This window comes from Pelodiscus sinensis, chromosome 7, assembly GCF_049634645.1.
Source record: "Pelodiscus sinensis isolate JC-2024 chromosome 7, ASM4963464v1, whole genome shotgun sequence".
NCBI lineage: Eukaryota > Metazoa > Chordata > Testudines > Trionychidae > Pelodiscus > Pelodiscus sinensis.
Window position 1 is genome coordinate 64,400,937 of NC_134717.1, and position 22,661 is coordinate 64,423,597.

At 47.5% G+C, this 22,661-nt stretch overlaps 1 protein-coding gene and 1 long non-coding RNA gene across 22 annotated transcripts in view; one reads left to right on the forward strand and one right to left on the reverse strand.

Annotated features, from left to right (window-relative positions):
- The window catches only part of LOC112545888 (uncharacterized), a 187,511-nt gene that overhangs the window by 137,538 nt on the left and 27,312 nt on the right, over positions 1-22,661 (forward strand). For 9 of the 13 annotated variants that reach the window (XR_012905340.1, XR_012905341.1, XR_012905338.1 and 6 more), the window contains 3 exons: positions 8,341-8,471; positions 19,435-19,721; positions 22,460-22,580. This is a non-coding gene — a long non-coding RNA (uncharacterized LOC112545888). Of the gene's footprint in view, positions 1-493; positions 927-7,329; positions 8,472-9,845; positions 9,931-19,434; positions 19,722-22,459; positions 22,581-22,661 lie in introns of those variants that run through there. The other 4 variants (XR_012905339.1, XR_012905347.1, XR_012905348.1 and 1 more) reach the window with 4 other exon arrangements.
- Positions 10,035-22,661, reverse strand: part of TRAF3IP1 (TRAF3 interacting protein 1) — a 47,958-nt gene continuing 35,331 nt past the window's right edge. For all 9 annotated transcript variants that reach the window (XM_075934083.1, XM_075934084.1, XM_075934086.1 and 6 more), the window contains 2 exons: positions 16,316-16,539; positions 10,035-12,402 (listed from right to left, as the gene is read on the reverse strand). In XM_075934083.1, coding sequence (XP_075790198.1) covers positions 12,237-12,402; positions 16,316-16,539 — 390 coding nt within the window. In that variant the 3' untranslated portion in view covers positions 10,035-12,236. The remainder of the gene's footprint in view (positions 12,403-16,315; positions 16,540-22,661) is intronic.

Below are 22,661 nucleotides of genomic sequence, written 5' to 3' on the forward strand. Positions count from 1 at the left end.
CAGTGGGGGAGGTCTAGATGGGACATTAGGAAAAACTGTTTCCCTAGGCCGGCGGGAAGAGCTGGGCTGGGTTCCCTAGGGAGGGGGGGAATCTCATCCCTAGAGGTGTTGAAGTCTTTGACCAAGCCCTGGCTGGGATGATTGAGTAGGGGTTGGTCCTGCTTTGGGCAGGGAGCTGGACTCGATGGCTCCTGAGGCCTCTGCCTGCCCTGGGGTTCTAAGTAGTGGGAGCCTCTCTTGTGTCTAGCCAAAGGACATTTGGTGCCTGGGCTTGCCAGAAGGCCCTGAGTCAGCAGCCCAGATCTCATTGCTCTCCACAGGAGTATCCCCGGTTGGAGTTGTTTAGACTCTGGTGCCTGCATAGACAGGGAGGGGAGGCGAGCTTGGCTGAGTGGCAGGGCAGTGGGACTAGTCACAGCTGGGCCCCGCTGTGCTGAACAGCTGATACTGTCAGTCATGTAAACGTGAGCCCAGCTCGGTTCCAGCTAGATTCCTGCATGGTTGACAAGTGCGTTTCGGCAGTGAAGCTACGCCAAGTCCTCGAGGGCCCCAGACCCTGCCGCGAAACATCATCCCGTGCTGTGCTGCACAGAGCCGGTTTACAAACAGCCAGATCACAGCCCCTGTGCTTCAGATCAGTGACAACCCGTCCATAGGCCAGAAGCGTCATGTTGCATGTTCTCATGGGGTGAGAAATGGGAAGGAAAAGAGAGTAACCTCCGAGGGATCTTTTGTCAGGGCTATAAATACAGCGCTTTCCCATTCGCTACTTCAGTGCTTCTCCGCCACGGTGCGTCCAAAGCCCGACAGTCACGGCTGAAAAGTTGGTATTTTTCGCTGCGATTTTGGAAACCTCAAGTAAAAGTTTTATGAGCACAAAATTCTTATTTTAATCCCAACCAGTTTGCCAGCCACTGGTGAAAATGGTGAGTAAATTTCTTTTGCATTTATGCTGATTTTTTTTGGTATGGTGTCTCTCTTTTCTTCCCATGATGTGGAAGCATACTTAGCACACCAAAATGTGCCCTACCTACAGCAGCAGGGCCTAGAAAAAACTATCATGCTTTTCTTCCTGACGTGGAGCGTCAAAATTAGTACAGTGCTAATTACAATTTTTTTAAGAAATAAGGAAAAGAGCAAGCAAGGCAGACGTAAGCACCCGGTCTATTAATTGAGTCCATGGTGCATGGAATTTGATATACACTACGCTTATCAAGTCAACATCCTACCACTATTTACAGCTTTTGCTTGTGGACTTTCAAAGCCATTTAATACTGCAAAAAAACCGCCATGTTCAATACCTCCAGCCTGAGTCTTATTAAAGACTATTTTTGTACCCATAAACTAACTGAACAATGCCCGGTGTTATAATTAATAAACATTGTTATTAACAGATTTAAACAAAGCTGGCTTTCATTCCTTTATGGAGTGGTGCATTTGGTGAAGCACTTAAGAGCAGGGGCCACTCCCATGCACGCATAGAACTGGTTTAATTGCATCCTGTGAATTTATTTTTCCAGGGAGAAATATTTCTCAGGGAAAATGTCTATAAAAGTAACTTTAGAAGCAATGTAATTTTGTGTGTGTTTCCTCTAGGAAATCTGTTTAGTTTAAGTCCCAGATTCCAACACTTCCCTTTAGACAGCTATGGAACCTGGAGAATGCTGCTGACGGCTGTGGAAAGCCCCAGTATCTCTTCCGAAATTAAATTGCTGATGGATTTGCGAGACAGACTGTGGTGGGACCTCAGTTCGTTTCTTTTGCTCCCCTCCACAACCAAAAACTGGAGCCATCTTCCACGGCCTCGCCACACAGTGCAACGCCGGGAGCAGTCCGACCTCTGCGTGCTAGAGCTCCATCTTGTTCATTATGTTTAATTTTATTTATTTAAGTAAGGCAGGCTTCCCCCCCCCCCCCTTGGGTACTTTGCAGAGCTTTCCCAGCTCCGACAAGGACAGCTTTATGGATTTCGAGCGAACAAAGCGAGAGCGTTCCCAGGAACCGCGCTGCTCCTGGGAGAGGTTTGCTTTAGCTTAGGAGTTCAGCAGCTCAGAGAGCCGGAACTTCTAGTCTGAAATCAAAATCCTCTCCCGCCTGTGAGTCTGCTCCCACGTCATTTGGACAGCGCACCCATCGCCAATCAGCTCCAGAGTTACTCCTGCCGGGGGCAGTCGGATGCGGTTGGTACCTTTGTCAGGTGGGACCACCAGCTCTTTGGGGCCAGGGCTGCCTCTCGCTGTGTGCGTGTACAGCACCGAGCACAATCGGGTCTGCCTGATATCAGCTAGGGCGGCTCAGGGATGCTGTGATGCAAAGAAGCAGCAGCACTAACAATAGTGTTTTCAATCCACATCGTGGTCTATAAAGGACATCCTGGAGGGCTTTGTTCCTCCGAGGCTTTCCCTGCACCGCTAGGGGAAGTTTCATGGCACACAAGATACGATGTACCAGCCCGAGCAAAGGGAACGGAGAACAGAAAGGCAGGTGGTTCTTTCAAAGGGCAGCTCTTTTCAAAGGGCAGCTCTTTACAAGGCACGGCCTTGTGTGCTGACGAGTTATTTACAGAGCTAGCGCTGTTACCACAAATTATTCTGCCTTTACTACTCCTCCCAGTGGCCTGTAGATGTTACACTCTGTCCTCTCACGCCATGTCTTGTCTAACAGCCTCTGGGACACGGTTTCTTACGTTAGATGATCTAGTGCGTTAGTGAGAGCAGTAGGAACAGAACCCTGCGCCCATGGCTCTCAGGCCAGGCCCTGTGTCCTGCGCTGCGCAGCCTTTGAAAAGTCCTACACTCGCAAGCCAACACTCATCTTGCTTTGACCTATAGGGCTCTGGCTGGATTTGAGGCCTGAGCAGAGTGTATCACGGAATCAGCTGCACCCATAGAGCAGCCAAACATAAAAGGCCTCCGCCACTTGTCATGAGTCAAAGAAAAACAGCTGTAAACTCAAAGCCGCTGCACCGGTTTGTGCTCCCTTACCAACCTAGGGTGCGGAGGTTACGGCCAAGGCCAAAGAGCATCGATTTACCCCAGGGCACCTCACAGGAAGAGAGGACAGAACGTATCGCCCTGAACAAGGGAAGGGAGAAAGGCAACTGGTTTCTTCAGACTTTCCAGCCGCACTTGCTAGAAGGAAAATCTGAGCGCGAGGCCAAGGAACCTGCCGGAGTCACAGCGGAATGTGAAGTCCAGCACTGAAGTGGAACCTTCGATTCCTTCTCTTGGACCTGAACACCCAAGTTTCGTCCCACCCGTTGGGTTTCTCACTGACCTCACAGTGATGCTGAGGTTGATAGTTTTCTGGGAACATTTTGTAGGGCGAACGGTTACAGTTGGAAGCAACTGATGAATGGTGATTTGCCAGACTGGGTGTGTTTCTTGTGGGGTCCTCCAGGGAGTAGTTCTTGGCTCTGTGCTAGTTAACATTTTTATCGGGTTACCTGGAAGACGATGTAAAATCGCTGGTAACGTCTGCAGGTGACTCAGACATTGAGGGTGTGGTAAACAAGAGGACAGGTCAATACTTCAGAACAAGCTGGCTTGCTTGGTAAGCTGGGCTCAAGCAAACAATGTGAGTACACCTAGGGACAGAGCATGTTGGTCACACATACAGGATGGGAGACTGTCCTGGGGAGCAAGGTCTCTGAAAAATATTTGGGCATCATGAGCAACTGACCATGAGCTCCCCGTGTGAAGCTGTAGCCAGAAGGGGCCGTGCACTCCTGGTGTGACACTGTAGCTAGAAGGGGCTGCGCACTCCCGGTGGGACGCTGTAGCCAGAAGGGGCCGCGCACTCCCGGTGGGACGCTGTAGCCAGAAGGGGGCGTGTCCTCATGGGATGCATTAACCTGGAGCCAGGAATAGGAGTACAGAAGTTACTTATTCCCTCTGGCTTTGGAATCAACGGCTCTAGCATCGCGTGAATTCAGCACATATTCATCCTATCCATTTTTACGCTTGCACCAACGCACCACTCTGCTTTCTCCAGCAGAATATTTTCACCTTCAAAGGGCAATTGGTTCCCACGAATCTTTCTCTCACTTCGTACTGACTTGTCCTCTGCCTTTCTGTAGCAAAGGCTCCTGCTTCTCCTCTGGCTCCACATTAAGAAGGCTATTATCCGCAGTCCACTGGAGTCAAAAGAGAAGCCATTGAGTGGAGCCAGCTTGGGATCAGGCCCTAGGGATGGGCTTTGCCCCAGCCCCACAGCAGTCACTGGGGTGTCATTTTTAAAGGACTCTGAGGCCCTGTCCGGCTCGCTGGCTGACCTTCTGGAGAGCCTCCAGTTTGGTTTGGCTGCTTTTCGAGTCTGGAACTGCCTGTGGGTTGGGTCTTGGTTCAGATTGCTGGTCAGTGCATGAGTGCAGCCTTTCCAGCCGCGTGCCCGCAAGGACGGAGCCCAGGTTCGGGGTAGCACCCCCTGGAGCGACAGCCGTTAAAGCATGTTGGCTTCTTCTTTCCACACACTCTTCTCCTGCAAGGTGAATGCCTTGTGCAAAAAGAGCATTTTCGTTGTTATTACCCTGTCCCGTACGTTAGTGCCGGGTGTGTTACCGCTGCACTTCAGCACACCAAAGAAGGGCCTGTTTGTTACTGTAGAAAACAGTGTAAGAACGAGGCCCCTGCCCACGACGGGCTAATGCAGGACACGGCAGGCAGAGGCTGACCTGTTGGTCCTGTTTCACAGGTGGGGAGATAAGGGGCACGGAGTAAGGGACAGCCTTTTATCCCCTTTATCTCCATGTGGCCCCTTTAGTTGCAGCTGGTGGGTGAAATTGATCTGTTCCCGGGGTGGGCAATAATTTTTGCCGGGGAGCCACTTTATGAACTTAGGTTCGTGGTCACAGGCTGGCTCCGCCCCAGAAGGGGTGTGGCCTTGGGCGGAAGGGGATGTTCCCATTAGGCACTGCGCTCCTGGGGGGGAGGAGACGTCACACGCTTCCCCCGGCCAATCGGAGCCGTGGGTGGTGGCGCACACAAAGTCATTCATGGTTGAAAAAGGCTGATGACTCCCTCTAGGTGCCGTGTGCTTTTGGCGGCGGGGGGGAGCCAATAGCTGCTTTGAATAGCAAATGACTCGGCACGCTCCCCCGCCCCCAGGTCTGAGGGGCCTGCAGGCTGGATCACAGCTTGGGGGGCTGGGTTCGGGCCACAGGCTGTATCTTGCCCATCCCTGGTCTATCACCTCTTTCCTGGCTCCAGCAGCATGCAGTCTAGGCCTGGGTCTGCTCAGCTTGTCAGAAATCATGTAGTCTGGATCTTTCAGAGCAGCACATGGGTTTGGTGCCCAAACCCCACTGAAATGTACTAGGCACCTAACTCCCTTAGGTTCCATGTAAAATCTCTGCCTTAACATCTCTGGTGCCCATCGCATTGAAACTGGCAGTTCACGGACAGACGGCGTCTCAGAGATGATGGTGCATGTTAGCGGGGGGGAGAAACTGCCTTCCTCCAACTCTTCCCTCCTGCAAGCAGCAGCAGAGGATTGAGATGTGGCCTGTTCAGCCAGAAACTGGGGCCGTACGCAGCGCCCCTCTCCCTGCACTGCCACTGTTCCTCGCTCGCACATAGACTGGCCTCCAGCCCTGCTCCCTCCCCTCGGGGAGAAACTGCCAACCCAGGCAGCAGCAAAGCAGCGGACAGACGGGCTTAGCCAACAGCGGATGCTTTTTGGACTTTCTCTTGTGCTCCACTGTGGCCTGTGCTATCTCCCCTAAGCACCGAACATTGGAACCAGCTGGAGGCTCTCGGGTGGTCGACCCTGAAATCACTCCCCAGTGCAAGCAGAGGCCAGGATACCCGAGAAGGTGACAGTCCCGCTGAATCGCACATTCCATACGTGTTCCAGCACAGCGGCTAGGAAACGCGGCACAATAGAACAGTATGTAGCTCCAGGAGTCAATGCCCTCGCCTCCTCCGCACCCTCCCCCCCCCCCCCCGCTCTCCCTCCCCTCTGTGCTTTGGCTCAAAGGCAATATCCCACGAATGTGGCCTAAGGACACAGCCCTCCGCCCAAGAATCACCCACAGAAACAGCGCGCAGCGGGCACTTGGAGACTGCCTCCACTCCTACCATACGGCAAGACCAAGCAACCCGTTGTGGGGGGGAGATGGGGAGCACGCCAATACACTTAAGGCCAAAGAGCTGCCTGTCCCAGACTGCAGCACAACCTCGCTCCGTACCCTCCACGGGGTATGAAGGAGGTGGGACGAAGGCCTCAGCCCCAAAGAGCTTGGGAGGGGTGGGACTGTGGGTGGACAAATTTCCGGTACAATTAGTCCTGCTGAAGAGGCAGGGATGAGACCCTGGGAACAAGGCTCTGCAGTGTGAGAGCTATCGGTTACATGCTTGCTGGAACCTCACCCCAATAACCTGCACATCAGACTTGCAGTCTGCATGACGAGAACCCAGGGAGAGGGAGAGGGGAAAGCCCTCTGAGAGCATGTGGACACTAGGAAATCGTTGCAAATAACTTACTTGGAATAATAACTCCCAGAAGAACTATTTCAAAATAAGCTTATTCCCCGAGGAAAGCAGGAGTTGTCATCTCAAAATAACCAGCCCGATGTTTGGAAAGGACGGGCTTGGTAGCGTGGGCGCGCCGCTGCTTGTTTCGAAATAACGCCCCAGCGAAGATGTGCCCTCTCCCTTTCATGGCCAGGCCTTTGTTGTGAGGTGGAACATCCGTGCCTCATGTAGGATCTCTCCTTTCTCAGGTGTCTGGAGCTTGTCTTCCCCCTTGCTTGTTGCACCTCCCTTGGTTTGCCGGGCCTTGCCCAAAGGGTTGCTCTTCCCCCTCCAGCCACACTAGCACACACATTTTTATCTTGTCCCACTCACCCCTCTGTCCCTGCCCAGGCTAACGAGCCAGTTGAACATCACTGTGCTTACGGAGTCATCGTTAATATGTTCTGCAGGCCGATGGCGCGGGAGTCTGTTGATGGCTGGAGTTCCATGCCAAGGCTGCTCTGTGGGGCTGGCCTTTGCCAGCTCTTTTCAGCCGTCTGTTGTAGCTTTTTCAAAGCAGGCTCCATGGGTGGTAATTCATATCTCTGGCATAGATCTGTGGATAAAGCTGGCTTGGTTCTTTTCCTCATCTTCCATTGCTTTCATTTGTCCCCCTCCCCCACCTTATTGTAGAGAGCTAGGATAAGCCACCATCTTTTTCTGATGTTTTAGCTACGTTTCCTACAGCTCAGACTATTTGAGTTGGATGAAGACTCTGCCTCCACCTATGTAGCTCAGAGCCAGGCCAGTTTGGAACCTAGAAAGTTGATACTCGACCTGCTTAAGCAGCCTTATCCAAATAGTTTCCTCCCTACAGGTGGCCTTCCAGCGTTGTGTATCCAAAACCTTCCTCTCCGACTTCCATCAGCCAGGATCCAGCTTTTTGAACTCACACTGCCTGGTTTCCCGTCTGTTTCCTGCACTGCCAAACCTGTTTCAACACAAAACAGATTGTAGTAGAGTGCATCTTTCCAAGTCATTGCAGGGAAGAACTTTCTCCTTCTATGTCCGGGCAACTTGGAGTCAACCGTCATTCTTGCAGTCCTTTCCTGCTGCAAGTTAGTCACTCGGTGGGGAAAAAACAACAAGCAATCCTGTGGCACCTTAGAGACTAACCAAAATATATAAAATCAGGCACTTTTGTGGGTAAAAGCTCCTTCCTCATATGAGTTGAGGTGGAAATAACAGAAACCACTTCAGAAACAGCTATAAAAAGCAGAAGAAGTAGCTGTGAATTGTAGGACCCGTGTTGGGTGAAGGGGTAAGAGGAGGTTGGTTACTTCTAATTAGAGGTTCTTCCAGAGATGGGGTCTGTAGTTCACAGTGGAATGTCACAGAGCCCATGGATGTGCCTGGCTCACCTTGTGCCTCCAACTGAGGGGTTAAAGCAGCGGGCCAGACTGATCATCTCTCCAGTTCCTGGAGAACCCCTACCTTTGAGGAACTGGGCCGAAATGATCGGCATAACCACATTAAAAGCAAGGCCTCTGGCAGGTTGGACGCTGCAGCCAGAAGTGCTACGGCAAACCTCGCATGCATAACCGGGTGTTTGAGCAGGAGGAAAGAGCTTGTTTTACTTCTGTATTTGGCATTGGTGCACCTGCTGCCTGCCTGCTGGGTCCAATTCTGGTGCCACGGCTCAGGAAGGACGTTGATCCATTGGAGAGGATTCGGAGAAGGGCTGCAGGAATGATTAGAAAACAAGTCCTATGGGGTAGACTCGTAGAGCTAGTTAGCTTACTAAAGGCAAGGTTACATGGCAACTTGATTCCAGTCTCTAAGTGTCTACATGGGGAACAAATATTTGACAATGGGCTTTTCCCTCTAGCCTAGAAAGGATCGGCAGACGACCAGCCGACACCCCGGCCAACTGCGACCCGCCTGTCAGCTCGAGTCAGAGGACCTGGAAGCCGGAGGAGACCCTCCCTGACTTCCCCAAGGGACCAGCTAGAGACTCAGGTACCCGCGGAGGGGGAGAAAGGAAGCGGCCCAGGGAATAGCAAGGGCTGGCAAAAGCCCTGGGCCAGCGCGTTGCGGGCTGGAGCCCTGCTGCGCCATAGCAGCCTACATTGCTGCTCCTAGGGCCCTGGGCCGGGGCGCAGTGAAGTGGGTGGGCCTGTGCCCTCCCCTCCCCTGCCACCCACCTGCAGAGTGGCAGTCTGCCCCCTCCCCACCAGTGCAGGTGAGATACTTGCCCCACTCCTGGGCCAGGAGCTCTACAAACCCTGATGTGTTTGTTGCCGCCACGCCCTGAGCCAAGGGCCTGGCCACTCCTTATACTGTGTGTTACCCCGCCCTGCATATGTTTGGGTGCTGCTCTGCCCTGCTCCAGGCCAGCGCCTACTGTTTTACTTTGCGGCCATGCCTTGCACCAGGGCCTGGCCGTCATTTTGCTGCCCCGCCCTGAGCTAGGGCTGGGCTGCCATTACAACTGAGGCTGTGTCAGTTGCCCCGCCCTGTTCCAGGGCCCGGACTTTCTAGTAGGACTGAATCCCTTCCTAGTGACCCAGGCCTGAAGTAAGGCCGGGCACTCGAACTGGTTGCCCCTCGCCCCGAAGTAAGGCCACAAGTGGAACTATTGACCCCGTCTACCTGTCCTGGGCAAGGCCTGACTATGGGACTAGAGACTTGGGGACTATTGAAAGGGGCCGCACAGTGGGATGGGTGCACCCCCGGAAGGGGGGCTCACAGATGGATGTGGGCAGTGTCCCAAAGAGGACCACATGACCGGGAGCTGAGAAGGGAGACGCCACCAGCCGAAAGAGCCAGTTCCCCGGACCGACGGCCTGTGGCGGTGAGCCTGTCCCCTTTACAGAATGGAAAAACTGGGAAACTGTTAGCATTGTTATGAATTTCTATTGTGGTAGTGTCCAGACTCCTAGCCAACAGCCAAGCCCCCCTGGACTAGCTGTTGTACTAACACACAAACAGAGTCCAGCTCCCTCCTGCTGCCCAGAGAAGCTCACTGGAATGATCTTGGATGTTAAAAGGTTAATGTGGAGGACCAGGAGGCCTGGAAAAAACACGGGCAAGGACCCCCTCTGACTTGGAAAGGGCTAGAGCATCCTGAGCAGTAGGTACCTGCTGATGCTCAAAGACTGACCCAGCTTCACAAATGCGTTACTGAGGATGCAGAATTCCCCCTACCCTCCAACAAGCCTCATTACTGGAGAGAGAGCAGGTTTCCATGACTGAGGGAAGTGAGGGACAGCAAGATAGTCACCCACGCAATTCTGGCCTAGTGGAACATGCCCACACTCCCATCTCGTTTAAAACATTTCATTAGTATGTTGCTGCAGAGTATAAAAATCATCCGCCCCTTGCCTCCCCCAGGCTGCTGCTGGACATAGGAGTTAGAGGGCCGTGCACAGAACTATTAAACTGATGCCCCTAAGGACGGTCCCACCTCAGGCTGCAGGTGAGCTCTGGCTTGTATGCACGGATGTTTGGAAGTAGACTCATTTCCAAAGAGGTAATTCAACTACTACTTCAAACTGGAAGGTCACAATTCAAACACTCCACTTCATAAAAAAATAGGCGATCATTTTTAATTATTTTTATATAAAAAAAATAATTGTTAATTTGATATTCTACTTTGTACAAATATTTGCTCACACATCCTATATTTGTTAGGTTTCCTACACAAACAGTCGTCGTCGTATTTGCAGATTTATGCAAGGCTTACATATGACCCTGAAGATTGATTTCTGACAGTGTGCCATGTTGAGAGAGTATAATTAAGACTAACTTCCAAGTGCCAATCAACACAGGTGGCTTAGTCCTAGCATAAACACAAACTTGAATCTAATCTTTTAGCTTAACATTTTTGGTCGACTACACAGAAAGGCCTTAACGCTGCTGTACCAGAAGACTTGGTAGTCTTTTCATAAAACCTTTTCAGGCAAGTAACACGACCTCCTAAATCAAAGGGATTCTTTTGCTTATAATACACACAAACACACTTGAAGCGATAGCTCACTCCTTAAAGAATGAACGTTCTGCTCAGAAAACTAAACTGTGCTAAGACTGTTACCCCAAAACTCTCATTAGTGAGGAACCTAGCTAGGAAAAATGAGTGAAGAATAACTTAAAGCCAGCAAGTGTGCACACATATGGTATAAACCTTGTACTACAGCCAATTTAGATCGATCAGATCAGCTACAGGCTAGTCCAGAATTAACCGAAATGCTGCACTGAACTACCTCTAAGTCCTCGGTGCAGCGCTGACATTCCTATCAACAGTGTCATACCAGAGTGGAAAACGGAGAGCCAGCTAGTCATCTCTCCCCCATAAACAGCATGAAAAGGTCACGTCGTCATTTTGAGGAACACGTCTGACAAGGTGAAGCTGCCACACAAGCTGGATTTGCTAATGAACAGACCAGTGTTTTCAAGTTTACATGCAATGAAAAAAAACCAGATGAGCAGAGGTGTGCAGACAGTAGAAAACCTTGACAGACTGGCCTGAACTGTGGAGGAGGCTAGAATTCTCTGCACTTGTGATTGAGCCCAGCTCTCATCGGGCCTGAAGCAAAACCCACCCCTATCAGGGTTGATTTGTTTTCCATCCCAGCCCCACTCCACCCCTTCCCCGAACCCAAGTTGTCATGGCCACCTCCTGCCTGTGTGCTCTGTGGCAGCATGGCCCACTCTTGCCATCCACAGAACCTACTGCTGGATGCGCCCTGCAGCAAGAGGTTCTGCCACTCCCAGCAGGCACACGGTCAGAGCAGCCTGCAAGAGGGCACACGGCCTACACCGTACCCATAGGCAGGGGAGCCGGCGAACAGACCTGACCCCAGGAGGGCCTGACCAGTCCCCTACCCAACCTGCACCTGACACGTGCTTGGGCCTGATCAGGTCTCAGGGCTCTAATTTGTGAAGCATTTGAATATATTTTTCAGATTTGTGAACATGTAAGGCTGGATCTTCAGCAGTTGGATCTTCCACCCAATACGCTGGAGAAGTCAGCACGAAACAAGCTGCCAATAACTAACATAGCTGGAATCGTTCATGTACAAAAACATACATGAACATACATTTGGGAGGAAACAGGAATTTGAATGAATCTCTTCCAACCAAATGGATGCAATAAAGATGGAATTAACACCTGTGCATATAAAATACTTTAGGTCGCATCCATGGTGATGCCTGTACAGAATTTTATAGGCCCCACCATAAAATTTCTTGAGAGCTAATGAAATGTGACATCACCTTTGTGACAATGTAAGGAGCCAATGCTAAACTAGGTTTTATTTCTGGACCCGTAAATTGTGGAAGGTACTGCAGCCCATTCTGCACTGTTGCAATGTCACAACTTACTGCAAAAAAGGTCTTTAGTACCACTTTTCATGGCATCAGCATAGCCCATTTTTGGCCAAAAGTACCCAAACTGGGTACACGGATGGAAAAAAGGGGCAACCCTGTGCTGTAAATAGTCATAAAAAAAGTCAGGGAGGGCAAATGGGTTCAAAATAGCAAACAACTGTATCCTAGCAGCTTACACCTAATGACACTTCAATATTTAAAAGCTTTAGACAATATCTGAACTCATGTAATTTTACATTTGATACCAACCTCACAAGAATAGTGAATGTAGTGTGTTTACACTAATATGAAATTGTATAGGCCATTGTTCTTTATTTGTACACAGTTTCTCATTCTTTTCCTTTTTGTTTTTGTTTGGTAGGAATATAAGTCTGCCCACACACTTCATCCTTCTTTTCACCTTCTCGTAGATAAGTTAATATTAAGAACCATCTTCTGGATTTTTTCTTCCTTCTTCAAAATATTGGCCTTTACAGCACAAATCTTGTCTTGCTGGTCTCTAATCAACTGTTCCAATTCAGCCAGTTCTGCTTTTAAGGGCTCCACAGCGCTGTCTGTGATGCTGAAAGATAAGCAGCACATTACATGTTAGGGAAACATTAAACTGTGTTGCATTGCTCATGCCTCTGAGACAGTACATGAAATACTTGGAATTTGCAAAGAATTTTGAAAAGAAACCCGCCCTTCCTGAAGCAGACAGGCAGGGTTAGCGAGACAGCTGAAGGAAATGAAAACAGACAGCAGCAGATTGTCAAAGAGCGACCCTAAAGTTTCACTGCACAGTTCAGTGGCTCCTGGTGACCTTTGTCTAAGGTGCCACAGGACTCCTTGGTTTTGCAGATACAGACTAACCCAGCTCCCGCTGGGAGACTAACTGCAGCAAACCACTAGTGGCAGGAAAAGAAAAGTTTCCTGGCAAGGCCAGTCTTTCCATCAGCAGCTAATCTTGGAAAGGAAGGAACTCCGGCAGTTGGGGACCACATGGCCTCCCTGTAACCTCAGCCTCAACTGGCCAGTGCACAGGGTCACTTGCACAGCTCCAGATTTGCTTCCTGGAGGGCTCATGAAGTTCAGCAGCAGCAGGTCACACATCCCATACATGGGACTGTGCAGGCCTCAGAGCTGCTGCAAACCAGGACAGGGATCACACCCTGGACACAGACTCCTATCTTCATAAACCGACTCATGAGTAAGGGGGGTGGGGATGGAGGAAGAACCTTATGTGAATTGAGATGTTTTACTTTTAAGCATTTTGGAAGGATGCATATTTGTTTTACTTAGGGTCCTGCAGCTAAGGGAAGTGCCCTGCAGCAGTTCAGAATTACACATGCACTCCCTGGAGTCGTCATTTAGAAGTCTCCATTTCATAATCTTTCAGTTCTTCCCATCCACAAATCACAAAAAATTATCAATGAAAATTGCACTTGGATTTCCCCAATGGGACCCATTAATTATCTTCCACAGAAGGAAAGAAAACACCACTGTGCATTCAAGTAATACTACATATGGGAAACATTGTCTTCATGTCTGATGCCGAGTCATTTTTTCTGAAAGCTCTGCACTGCTATGGAGTTGATGATGGTCTTATTAAGCTTTCACGATGACTCTGCCAAAGAATGTGTGGCTGCAGAGTTTTCGATTTTTTAATGTTTCTGTGTGAGACAACGGAGCAGCTATTACAAGGAGATGTTAGTCTCTCCATCAGTAAGGTTGAAGCCTGCAGGGTGGGTTGATTTTAAACAAACAATTTAAATCGCCTATTTTAATCTGAGTTAAACCCGCAAGCAGAAAACCTGGCTTGAAATCTTCAATTTAATCTGTGTTTTGCATTTGAGTCTTTTCTTTATTTTCCTAAAGAAAAAAAGTTGATTCTCATTAGCTGGTAACTATTGAAACATGTTGATTTACAATTAAATATAAGGATCACACTAAAGTTGGTTTCTTCTTTGTTAGCCAGGAGGATATAATTCTATTTAAGCAATTATATAGTTTAAATTCCTAGCTTCTACATTTTTAGTACGCTAGGAATAGGTAGTGCTGCATTTCTTATTTACTAGATGATTAATGTTTTACTTTATGTCAAACAGTATTAGGTTTGAATTTAAATTAAAAATGCATGAAAGCATACATGTGTGCATATTTTCATGCATTTAATTGAATTTTCTTCCACTTTATTTTATTTTGTGCGCGCGCGCACACACACACACACACACACACACACACACACACACACACACACACACACACACACACAGAGCTATTTTAAATAAGAAAAACATCAAAAAGTTTAATAAAGGCAAAACATTATCTGATACCGAAAGAATCTGCAGTTAGCAAAGTGAACTGATTGGTTCAACTGGTTTCTTAACTGTGACTGGGCATTGAAAAAGTAGGAAAGTTTGTTTTCCTCTCACAATCTATGAATAAAATTTATGTGAGAGAAGGTGAAATCTGTTAGTTCTAAAACTCTGAAAGACAGACATGGTAACTAGGAACAGTCACTGAACTAAGTTAGCTGAATAAAAGCAAATGAAAAAAAAAACCCTTTACCTGCAAAAGGAGGCTACCACTGTTTCTTGGCTTAGCACTTACACACATTCTGGTTCCAGATGCTTAGGCAGTAATGCAAATCACTAAAAATAGTGAAACTTTCTTTAAAACTTGGCAGTAAATATGTGCTAGTTAGGATTTTTTTAATTTAAATTATTTTAATGGATAATTTTAGGCCTTAGCATAGGTAGACATTTTAAAATTATATTTTAAATGGGTTCATGTTTTAAGAATACAAACCTGTATTTAATTTAAATTTAAAATACTCATTTTTATTGATCCTGAAAATGTCCTAATGCCCCCGAATCCACCAAAACATACTCAGGCCTCCCAAAGTGCAAAAGGTGCAGTCTGGTCCCATGATCATTTTCTGGATAAGTGAAGAGGCATCTAAGAGACCCATGAGGCAGGTGTAGTGTACAGACATCCTGGGAGACCCCAGCGAGGGTAGATGACAGGCATGCATGAACAATGTTCTTCCACTAGTTAAGCACAGACCTGAGGAGTCCAGATCTCTGAGTCCTATTGTTAGCTTTCACATTCTTGGTAAGTCTGGGTGAGTCAACTAACCTCTGGGCCTCAGTTTCGGGATGCAGAATATATAGTTAACACCATTTCCCTTCACAGGTACGTGGTGTAGCGTTGAAAAGCGAGCCGAGATGCTCGGATAGAAGGTGCTATGTAAATGCAAGATACTAACATCATTATACTTCACATGCAAACCAAAACCCTAACTTATTCCCATCTCAACCATTCAACTCCTGTGCCAGAAGTCAGAAATTCACAGGTTTAACCCTCAACTGTAGTGTGATGGGGCTTCTCCCACTCCAGAGCATCCTAAAACCAAGCCTTCCACTGAGGCTACGTACACAGTGCCATGCCAATTACCATACCTGTCTCTAGAGAGAGAGTGCATGCACCAGGGTGTAACATAGCCCCAGCTACCCAAGTTTATGAGGATGCCAGGAAAATGGATCTCTGTTACCTGATTTAAACCATTCCAAGGACAAGTAGCAGTGGGCTTCATCTGTCACAAGGGAGCGTTCGCACTCATACTGGGGAACATTGTTAGAGAGAGGAGAAGATTAACAACAGGTTGGACAGACATCTGTCAGGATGGTCTAGGGTTACTTGGCTCTATCAGCACAGGAGGCTGCACTAGATCTCTAGAGTCCCTTCCAGCCCTACGTCTCTATTGTTCTAAAACAACAATACACTTAATGGGGGCTCACAGACAACGGACCATGCAGCTTCCTTAATCCTTTAGCTAAGTGTAAGCATCGCTTTACTCTCCTGCCTTCCAATCTTTTTTAAATCTACACTCTTCAGATCATTTTTTCTATTCAATTAATCTCGTGTATTTAAAAGTTTCGTTCAATTTAAGCCTTCCCCCCCTCCCCCCCCGTAGTAAGGATTTATTATGCACAACCCCCACCCCTCCAGTTTTAATATACCACTGAGGTATAAGTGCAAGCAGGCCAGCGAGGAGTAGTGTGGTAGGGTTTTACAGATGAAACTGCTCTGCCAACTAGCACGGACACTACTATGAAGTACTCGTTCAAATAACTCCTTTATAGACATTAGCCAAAAACATCATTTTGTTTGCATCACACGCGCACACAAGCGATCGCACCTGCGCACAATGAAAGCTTTTGGAAAGGCTTTGGAAAATCATCAGCATTTCAGAAGTCCATCTGTCTGCCATGTAACTCATTTGACATTATTTCTTCACAGAACAGAAGAGCTGAAAAGGGACTTTCAAGCCTGAGTTAAAGCAGACCCTTGATAGAACGCATGTAAACCCCCTCTTCCCCCGCCTTAAACAACAGGCAGCGTGGCTCTGCCTGCAGAACTGCCGAAAGAGCAAACTGCAATCCAGCCTGTCCCAGGCTGCAAAGCACGGGACATGCTTTCATTATCCTCACCTCTGCTCCTTCTGCAGAGCCTCTGCATGCCGCTTGGTCTCATGCTGCCACATTTGCAGTTCATTCTTCATGGAGTCCATATCTTCCTGAATGTAGTCCATGATTTTCCCAAGAGGCAGCGCACTCCGGCACAGCGTCTGAATAGATGCACGAAACTTCTCTATTTCTTTGGAAACCAGGTCCTTCTCCTTTCTTCTAGTGGCTTCTGACAAAAGCGGCTTCTCCTAATTTCATTGATTACAACAACAACAAAGGGGGACAGCATGAAGTCAAGAAAGATCCTGAACAATGTTTAGAGGTGAAATAAAAAGATAAATAAGGAAGTTGTACATTGTAAAGGAAATTTCTAAAGCAGACTGCAAAAAGGCTAGAAAATACTATGTTTTTATTTGATAATGGACAATCTACCCTAAATTCTCAATTACTAAAGGTCACTCTTCACTCAACTTTATTGTTAATTTTATTTGCCTAAATGTGGGTTATTGCTAATGATGTACTATACGTATCTTATGACTTAAAACACGCTTTGTATGTGCACATAACTCAGATGTACAGACACACTTTGCTAACCCTGTGCCTTATGTACATTTAACCATAGTGCTAATAACATTTCTAAACCTGGTCTACAAGAGGTCAGGAGTATCACCACTTTATTGAAAAGTGCTCGTCAGAGAGCGTGTTGGGACAATCGCAGCAATATTAAAACAGAATGCTTTCCCGCTCCGGCAAGGCAGAAAGTGCAAGTTACATTAACAAGTCTGACAGCACACAGCTTCCATGACATCAAGCAAAGACAAAGATCAAACAAAAAAAGCTCCCATTAATCTAACTGTTGAACGAAGCTGGAAACCAAGCAGCAACAGCTCTGCTGCCTCCACATCTCCCCCAGGACTCTCACCACTGGCAGAGCTCTCTCCTCCATACAGACGCGTTCTGTAACCCCTGAGGTCGATGTACAGGGTGAGTACAAATCAGGCAGCCCTCTACAGGGCATAAGTTGCCCAAACATTCCTATCTGGGCCTTCAACTGCATGAGTGGCAATTGGGCAGCAAGAAAAGCCCATTTGAAAGGATCAGTCGATCAGCAGTGTGCAAGAGAAAATCTAGAACAAGGCTAATGTCAGACTCGGACAGGAGGAGAGAAGCAAAAGCAACTCAGGATCCTGGGCTGCAGAACCATACCTGGGGCCAGTCTTCTTTCCGGCTAGGGCCCTCTTACCACTGGCTCCTCAGGAGGACGACGTTAGTTTGAGCTCTTGGGACGAATATACTTGACTGTCTTAAGATAAGGAAGCTACGTGAGAAGTCTGCTCCATCTCCTTAACCAGTGGGCCCAAAACAATGCATCCCTCACTGAACAAAAGCTGCTGCCCCAGGAACTTAACCGTGTACTTGTAGGGTCCTGGACCAGCTTCAATCCAAAATCAGCTGACTTGGACAGGTTCTATAAGAACTGAGAAAAGGCAGGTTCCTCCCTGTGAAAACACTAAATGATTGTTCTATAAAACCATCAGAGGTCTATAAAACCATGACAGGTGTGGAGAAAGCGAGTAAGGAAAAGTTATTGACTTGTTCCCGTCACATAAGCACTATGGGTCACTACTTGAAATTAATAGGCAGCCAGTTTAAAACAAACAAAAGGAAATACTTCTTCACGCAGCTCAGAGTCAAACTGTGGGACTCCTTGACAGAGGAGGTTGTGAAGACCGGGACTTACAGGGTTCAAAAAAGAGCTAGATTGATTCCTGGAGGTTAGGTCGAATAGCCAAGATGGGCAGGGATGGGGTCCCTGGTATGTCTGTCAGAAGCTGGGAACATCGAAAGATGGAACACTGAGCTAGGTGGACTTTGGTCTCAGCCGGTGTGGCCGTTTCTGTATGGACCAATCTGGTCTGAGTGGATACATCATTAACATTCTATAACAAACCCATTCCAATGAACTTTTCTTCAGTGCACCATTTGCTGCAAGAGAAATTGCCATCCCCATCCTACCTCCCTCCTTTCTGGATTCATTTTTCTGTCTATTTAAAAAAAAAATAGCCAGCAGCCAGAGGGCATGGGTTCCAAACCTGAGTTTTCCTTTAGTGCAAAATCGGTGCCCTTTGAAGATTATATAAATTCCTTGCAGCAATGTAACGGATGCAGGAAAACTAGAAAGGTCTTTATTTAGCAGCCTAGCCCCAGGACTGATCTGTTACTAAAAGCAGGTCCTGCCGCCTATATAAATCCAGAGGTGGTAGCGTGGGTGTGCCTCACTGGGCCACAATATGCCCTACTGTCCCCTACCTGATGGGCCTTTCTTCCTACACAAGCTGTGGATTGTTTGCTCAGCTGCACCTGCAGGCACCAGGGATGCCTGCCAACCACATTTCAGCAGCCTTTGAATTACTGAGCAACTCAGATATATATTTTAGAAAAACACTTCTAAGATTTTAAGGCAGATTTACTTACTTTTGATGCTTGTAGTTTACCACACACATTCTGTATGAAAACTATGGGCCTTCTGAGTTTTCAGGGATTTTAGAACTTCACATTTGTTTAATTAGGAATCGGGCAAGGCAGTGAACACTGGTGAACATTGTGATCTTAGCTCCCAAAGTCAGGTCTTGAGTGTTATGGGCTCGATGGTTAGACCAGCAAAAGAAATGCTCATTTTCATTCCTCTGTTTGGCCATTATTACTTTCTCCAAGGCAGGTGTTTCATTATACCGTACCGCAGTACCCATTAACAAGGGCATTACTCAGGTACTTGTGCTCATTGGTAATACAAACTTCAAACGTGTCTCTCTTCTCATTCGTGATCTAGGAAGCATTTCCACTCACAGAACGCCAATAGTGTTAGAGGGAGTGTTCCACAGAGAGCTACTCTGATGCTTCACCGCCTTGGCAGGCTCTTGGGGAGATAACCGAGTTAACACGGATTAAGTCAGTAATAGTGCCCATTTGTTCCACATCCCACACTACTCTCCATACATTCACCTCTAGACACCATCTCTCTCCTGAGAGCCACAGACTGTCTCCCTGCATCTGACACCCTTTGGCCTGGATGACTACAAGCTCAGTCTCTGAGCACCTTATGCTCATCCTCTTTTTTTTTTTTTTTTTAAATTCCTTCACAGTGGCAGGCAGCATCGCATCCCACGTCAGTTACACCCAAATCGACCAAGACCTCAACTCCAGTATTTTGGTATTTTGAGACAGAGCGCTAAAAGGGTGAGGAGTCAGTGGCTGATGGTTTATACATTTGAACCCAAGGAGGAGTGTAACTGAGGCCTGTCGCACCACCACTGCTTATGGCGCAGGCTGCTGTTCCTGCCAACTCTCGTGTGGGCGAAAGTGCCACTCTCACAGCTCAGCGGCCCTCCTAGATGACTCACTGCTCAAAACAGTTCTCATCGTGCTTCTGGTAAGTGGTCAACAAATACCTTAAGTTTAGCATTGTTCATGTGGTCATACTTCGCCATTAGGGATTGGTAATGTGCAAACCTGAACAGCAAAATAGCTGAGAACTATGCCTACCTACCAAATAAATCAAGTCTTTTCCAGTCGCTGCCAGAAGGAATGGACTTACTATGTTGCTTTTGTTCACAGTGTCCACAACAATAGACCTGGGTGGAGGATGCGCGCGCACACGCATGCGCACACACAAAAAATCTCTGCTTCCTCAGAGGGCACACAATCTTGTTTTTAATCAGCCCTTTTTGCATGCTGGTGCACTAGAGGCTGGGGTTTGCCAACTGATCTTAGCAGGGTCGGGAAACAACGAAGTGAGTGGGTGGGCGATTTGAGCGGAGGAGGAGATGTACAATATTTCTTTCACCTCTTTGGGTGAGGACATCAGAGTGGCCAGACTGGGTCAGACCAAAGGCCCATCTAGCCCAGTGTCCTATCTGCCGACAGCTGCCAAAATCAGGTGCCTCAGAAGGAGTGAACAGACAGAGAATCATCACATGATCCCTCCCTTGTTGCCCATTCCCAGCCTCTGACAAACAGACTAGGAACACCATCCCTGCCCAGCCTGGCTAATAGCCATTGATGGACCCATCCTCAATGAATGTAACTAGTTCTTTTTTGAACCCTGTTTAAGTCCTGGCCTTCTCAACATCCTCTGGCAAGGAGTTCCACAAGTTGACTATGCACTACGTGAAGAAAAACTTCCTTTTGTTTGTTTTAATCCTGCTACCTACTAATTTCATTTGGTGACCCCTTAGTTCTTGAGTTATGTGAAGGAGTAAAATAAGTTCTCTTTATTTACTTTCTCCACGCCAATCACGATTTTATAGACCTCTATTCCATCACCCTACCTAGTCTTCTCTTCAATCAGACTGGAACTTTTCAGCTTGGAGACTCCTTAAGATTTCCTGCTTGGCTCTCCCCCCTTAGAGGCTGAAAGCTCCAGGGACTGTTTTTGCCAGGGAGGGGATTTGGGACCAGGGTCAGATGACTGTTTAAGAGCACTTTCCAGGAGGACTAGTTTCAGCTTTAACTCTGACTTTTTGGGATTTAGCCTTCACTTACTGGCACAAGGTACATAGGGATGAGGCACTGAACATAGCCAGGGTGTCATCTATAACTGGTATTGCATTGTTTAAACCTATGCAATGTAGGGGAGCCAGGTAACTCTGTACAGGGCACTCTGCAGACAGGGAAAAAGAGGTAGGAGAGAGAACAGGGGAAAGGATTTTTTTTTAAATCATGGGGGGAATAAAGAGATTCCTATAAAGCTAAGAAAAGACAAATGGAACCTCTAGCAGGAGCCAAGACATTGAACTCAAACGCTGAGGTAAAGAGCCCCGACTGGGGCAGTGACAAAGAACTGAGGACGAAGAAGAGCACACGGGAGGGAGAGTGCACGTCTGAGTGGAATGGACACGGCTCTCTCAAAGCTCCAGTCAGGCGCAGACACATGAACAGCAGAGCACCCACAGAGACACTCCTTGAAGAGGCGCTACTGTTTCTACAGAGCGAATATGGAAAACTTTGCAAGAGTGCCTAGTAAGAAAGAAAGGCAGTTGTTAAAAAAAGAACAGTTCCTGACCACTTATGGGTTAATATTTACTTGGATCATTTCGCTTTAAATCACAAAGAATACTGGCAGATGGTGCATTACAACAAGCAGTGTGGGTGGTAAATCCTACGTCAGCTTTGCTCATTTTGCACAAATATGAAAGGAGATATTCCATTTTCAGACAAATGTCAGAATCATTTCAAGTTGGTCATACGTCTCAAACAACCCACTCTTTTAAATCAATGAGGGAAAAGGTACCACTGATGTCAGAGGGAAGGGGAACCCAAAATAAACTACCAACCCACAGGATTTACTTTCAGGCTGTGTCTACACTGCACGCTTCTTGCGCAATAACAGCCAGCCTTGTGCAAAAACTTGCTGGCTATCTATGCTGCATGCGCGTTCTTGCACAAGTAAATTTACAGTACAGCGTCGGAAAACAGGGCTTCTTCTGGAAGAGTTATTTCTCTCCCCACAAGGAATAAGCCCTCTTGCGCAAGAGCTCTTCCACAAGAGGCCAGTGTAGACAGGCAACACTAATTTCTTGCGCAAGAAGTCCCTATGGTTAAAATGGCCATCAGAACTTTCTTGCGCAAGAGGGCGTCCACACTGCTATGGATGCTCTTGCACAAAAGTCATGGCAGCGTGGACGCGCTCTTGTGGAAGATTTTTTGCACAAGAACTCTTCTGCAAAACAGTTCTTGCACAAGAAGCCTGCAGTGTAGACGTAGCCTCTCCATATTCCGCCTTCAGCAACTAGCGGAAGGTTAGGGTGTACCTAGTACTGCAAATGGCTTAATCACACAACACCCAGTTCTAATATTCACTTGGTTTGATACATTTGAATTGCCAGGTGTCCTAAAGAAAGTAGGAAAGATGATGCAATTATGCAATATTTTGAAAGGGTATTTCTGGAGTCAGTATTTCTATGAATTGACAGAGGTTTTCATTCTATTTATTATCACAGATATTGCTTATTTTAAAATGAACAGCAGTAGAATATGGATTGAATTATAGACCATGCACACTATAAATGGTTAACAGTTCAGTAAAAGGGCATGTAGGACGTAGTATGTCCTGCTATCCAAGTAGAGCAAAACAGTCACGTTAATGTATTTGTTTCCCCTCTTTCCTAGAGCACAGGAGCCATTTTGGACAAGTTTTGTTTTCTCTGTCAGTCTGACTCCAAAGAACGGTTTGGATTTTTTATCGGCTACATATTTGAGAGTTTCTCTGTTCAAGAACTCCTCCTCGATGGTAAGAGCTAGGACCACCACATCCGGGATACAGATTCCTCTGATCATAACTTAAAGCAAGGGAAGGGTTGGGCTGTGCCAG